Raw genomic sequence first — 4807 nt, forward strand, 5'->3', positions numbered from 1 at the left:
TAATATAGAAAATAATTTAAAAAATCATTTAAAAGGGATTTTTTGAATATGATTTTTGAATATCATAATCAGTAAAAATTAAAATAAAGCAACCAGATTAAAAACATCAATGTTAATGGGGATGTTTGAATGAATAGATGAATAATAAAAATTAAAACACCCCACATGGTTTAAGAGGTGATTGAAACAACTAAATTCAAAATCCAAGAGTAGGCTATAATTAAGTGTATAACAGAAGGGTCTTGAATTAAGGATTTTAACGGAACCGGCGTCTTTGACATGCGAGCTTATCTGGAGATGAGGGGCATAGCAGACAAATGCTTTAAAGCAAACTCATTTTTTTGTTGACTGAAGGATTGACATGGAAACCAGCATTAAGAGATCAAAGAGGGCGTGCGTAGTCTAAGTAGCTCAGATAAGTGAGGAGGTGCAAGTCCATGTACGGCCTTACAGGTTAAAAGAGTAAGACTAAAGCACAATCTATGTATCAGCACGTGTAATGTATCTGCACTGACTCAGATCTCCCCCTCTTACCTCTCCCACCAGCCCCTCAGAAATCTGGCCTTGTTCAGGACTACAGCTCAGCGTGGAGGCCCTCTCCCCCTCCATGTCTTCATTCAGCATGTCTTCAGCTTTGTCCACAATGTCCTTTAGCTGGTCAATGAAGATCTCCTTCTCTAACAGGAGGATAAACCCATTCTCTACCTGCAGACATACAGGTTTAAACATTTTAAACGACGTGATGAATATCACCAATAGATGACATGAAACTGCAAACTGTAAAAGATTCAGCTCACCATGTAAGTGGCAATTTCCTCTGGAGCGTCTCCGTCCAGGTCAAATTTAAATGTCACCATTTTGTGGTTGTGAGTCTCCAGCTGGCATTCGACCATTTTATCTCCGGTGTTGCAAACCTGAGCGAACAACAGTTACACTTTACAATCAAACAAACTTTGAGTAATTTTAACTTCAAACTGTCACTAATGACACCGTGACTCACATTCAGCATGCTCAGTTTGGGTTTACTGGTCTTTTCTTGTCGGGAGCGTGTGCGGGCAGACTTGCGGTGGTGTTTCCTGGGTTTTCCGTCCCCCTTCCCTCCACTAGCCAAGCTGTCATAGCCATCACTTGTCTCCTTACCAGACGCCACATCAGAGTTGATACTATAAAAGAAAAATTGTAAACGCTCGTTAGTGATACATTTTCCCCACACAGTTATGTCATAAGATAATTTGTAAAGATGTGACAGACAATAAAAACTTTACACACACCTGTCATAGGTATAACTGGGTAAAGCTACAGGTTTGTCCTGAAGCACATCCTGAGGACAGAAAACAGGGGAAAAGCGGTTAGGATAACTTGGTAAAGGTTTTATTTTATACAAGGATGAATTATTGCAAGACTAAATACAGGTTTCCCACACATTGTCATGGACAAAATTTCAAAACTTTTTCAGGACTTTTCAATGACCTATTTTTTTTCCTATACCCACACAGCATTTTTATACATAAGAAACATTCAAACTCTTTGAAAAAAATTATTTCAGCAACCCAACATGACGGACTGTTGGAAAATTGAAAATTCAGAAATAATTTATGTTTTTAACAATTTCTGGCTATGATAAACGGTGTCATTTTGGAGATTTCTTTTTTTATAGAAAACATGCCTTTCAAAAATTTATGGAAAAAAAATTGCACCAAATTTTTAAGTTTTCTATAAAAATTGCCAAAAATATCGCCAAACAAAATCGCCAAATTTTTAAAAAGAAGTAAAAGAAAAAAGCCCATATAAAAAATAAATAAATAAACCATGTTTTAACACACGTTGTAACACACTGATGCATATAAAAGTTACGTTATATTGTGAGCTACAAAAAATTCACCGTTATTTTACATTAATGTAATTTAATTTGTGACACACAACACTTTTCCATGACTTTTTCAAAACTTTCGATGATTTTTTTACTAGTTCCATGACTTTTCAAGGCCTGGAAAATGTGATTGTCAAATTTACCAACTTTTCCAGGTTTTCCATGACTGTGGTAACCCTGTATATCGCACCAGCAGTGATGTAACGGTGTGTTCCCAGCGTTGACCTTGAGGGTTATTTTAACCTTTAATGAATAAGCTGCTGTCAAGATGGGATGGAGCTATTAAACTGATGTGAATGTGATTTGACAGGGAGAATTTTTATCCAGCAAAAATAAAGTTTTTAGGTTATGCATATGCTCATGGATCAGTATTCCTCTTAAAACTGTACAAATTTTACCTCCACACAGGGCTCTTGTTGAAGGGTGCTGGATGCAGATGTTGACTGGAGGTTTTGCTGAGTTGTGGGCAGGCTGGCACCCTCAGACACTGAGGCTGCTGTCTGGATGCCAGCAGGCTGCAGAGCCGGAGATGCGACAGGAGCTGGGGCTGGCAGCGTGACAGATACTGAGGCAGAACCTAAATTTGGGACTGAGAGTTTGGGTTTACCAGTTGCAGAGGATGTATCTGAGCTTGTTGATGAGCCTTTTGGTGATTCAAAAGCGAGACCTGGTGCAGAGACCGGTGCTTGAACTGGGGCTGAGGCTATGGGTTGCACTGCTGTTGGAACTTGGGTCGAAGCTGGAGTTTGAGGCATGACTGCAGCTTGAGCTGATACGGGGATTGGTGGTTGGTTTTGTGCTGGGAGCACAGCTGGGGTTTGTGCTGGGGCTTGAGTTTCAACTTGGGCTGGAGCTGAGATGGAGGCTTGAGCTGGGACTATAGGAGCTCCAGTTAAGTCTTGGCCAGCTGCAGAGGTTTCTGCATCAACTCCACTTCCCCAGAGAGGAGTCTGAACAGCAGGGACAACAGGATGGGCCGGAGCCAAAAGGGGAAAATCTCCCAGATTACCCTGCGGTGCAGTCATCTGTGCCTGGAATAAAAAGCATATGTAGGTAATTGTTAATCAGTTAACACAAATATTTTTTCACCTCTAAATCTCCAAACACATGCCATGCATGCATTATAACTAAAATTAAGACCCACTGCCACCTTACGTCCGGGACACACTGCATGCATGGGCAGCACAGAACCTGAGCAGCGCTGCTCAGCTGTGGCACATCTAGAAACAGAGGCTTGCCGATTTTATTTAAAAATTTTTTTTAAAGTTCACCAGTACCCCGACTAACGTGGGGTGCGAGGGCCCTTTCATTGCTACTTGCAGCTTTAATTGAGGTTTGGAATTCATGAGGTTGAGACTTTGATCCTTATCCAGGGCAGGTGAAATTTAAAGTCAGTTATCCAAAGCAAAGAGCTATATTCAAGGTAAAAGACAGGTGAAGTCTCAGATGCATTGGCCCGGTCTGTCCAAACACTTACTCATAAACCATGAGATTGCAAGTTTAAGCTCAACAGAACGACAGAAACATGAAAAAGTGTCTGGAGGTTTAGGTCAGTGGGTAAATGAGGTGGTTAGTGTTCCTGAGGTTGCTGGTTCAAGTCTTATCTGGGACCAGTGATGTTTGACTTTCATGGCATAAATAAAATAAAATAACATATTGGCTGATATATCTTTCTGCTCTGCTCTAATAGAGAACACTTAAAACATTTAAAAGACACACAATTGTCTCCTTGTCTCCTGAATTTTCATATACTGAATGGCCAATTTTCCCTGTCAAAAACTTAACTGATATGAGTGTTGAAAACTCAGTTGATTACCAAACTCAGACATCACTGCCAATACTGAGCTAAAGGGAACGTCGAAACGAAGTGAAGTGTCTGGAGGTTTAGCGTAGTGGGTAAATCAGGTGGTTAGTGTACCTAAGGGTGCTAGTTCATGTCCTATTTGGGACAGGTAACATTTGATTTTTATGGAATAAGTAAAATAAAAAATGAGCTGATATATCTGTCTGCTCTGCTGATATAAGTCATCGATGACGTACCTTTCAACAAACATTTAAACAGTTCAAAAACACACAATTGTCTCCTGAATTTTCACATACTGAATACTGAATTTTCCCTAACAATGTGAAGTGTCTGGAGCTTTAGCTCAGTGGGTAAATCATGGGGTTTGTGTGCCTGAGGTTGGTGGTTCAAGTCTTACTGGGACAAGCAAATTTTGAAGACTGAGCTGAACCCGAAGCAAGCATAGAGCTAAAGGGAACGTTGAATACATGAAGTGGGGTTGAGAGACAGGAAGTTGGGGAAAAGACAAGAAGTAAGGTTAAAAGACAGGAAAGTCAGTCAAGTTACATGCAGTTGGGTTGTGAGTTAGGAGGGACACTCAAGAGACAGGAAGTTGAGGTGTGAAACAGGAAGTTGGGTTGAAAGACAAGGTTAGTCAAGTTACAACAAGTTCAGTTGAGAGACAGGAAGTTGATTGAAGGTAGAGGATGGAGGTAGAGGATGAGAGTATAAGAGGTGAAAATAGGAGTATGAAAGGATCAGAGTAGAGAGTAAGGGACTGGAATAGAAAAGTTACGAAAGTCCAGAAAGTGGCATAGTAGTAAGGCAGGAACCTAGCATGACACAGCCTAGCACGATTCTGGAAAGACTACAGAAAGGGATGATCCATCCCTTAGGTCTTGAACGACAGGGCACAGTCCTAAAACAATGGAGGTCCACAACGAACAGTCTCCTTGTCTCCTGAATTTTCATATACTGAATACTGCCGATAATGAATTTGTGTTTCAACACCATATGACCCTTGTATCAGCAGAGCAGACAGATATCAGCCGATATTTTTTTTTTATGCTATAAAATATCATTTGACTGTAGATTCATACAGTTTAAACACTGATTGTGATATTGCAGAACAAATTAAGGCACGTAAATAGCAA

The 4807-nt window shown here is 40.3% G+C and overlaps 1 protein-coding gene across 1 annotated transcript; it reads right to left on the bottom strand.

Annotated features, from left to right (window-relative positions):
- Nucleotides 1–534: 534 nt before the first annotated feature.
- On the bottom strand, nt 535–2895 carry LOC121965348 (serine/threonine-protein kinase WNK2-like; the record flags this gene model as incomplete). The annotated part of the gene is made up of 5 exons (XM_042515503.1): nt 2269–2895; nt 1272–1321; nt 1001–1163; nt 798–914; nt 535–705 (listed from the first exon to the last, which is right to left on the bottom strand). Coding segments are annotated over exons 1-5 (1128 nt in total), but the record flags the coding sequence as incomplete, so codon positions are not given.
- Nucleotides 2896–4807: the final 1912 nt, after the last annotated feature.

The sequence above is a fragment of the Plectropomus leopardus genome, unplaced genomic scaffold (assembly GCF_008729295.1).
Source record: "Plectropomus leopardus isolate mb unplaced genomic scaffold, YSFRI_Pleo_2.0 unplaced_scaffold19691, whole genome shotgun sequence".
Taxonomy (NCBI): domain Eukaryota; kingdom Metazoa; phylum Chordata; class Actinopteri; order Perciformes; family Serranidae; genus Plectropomus; species Plectropomus leopardus.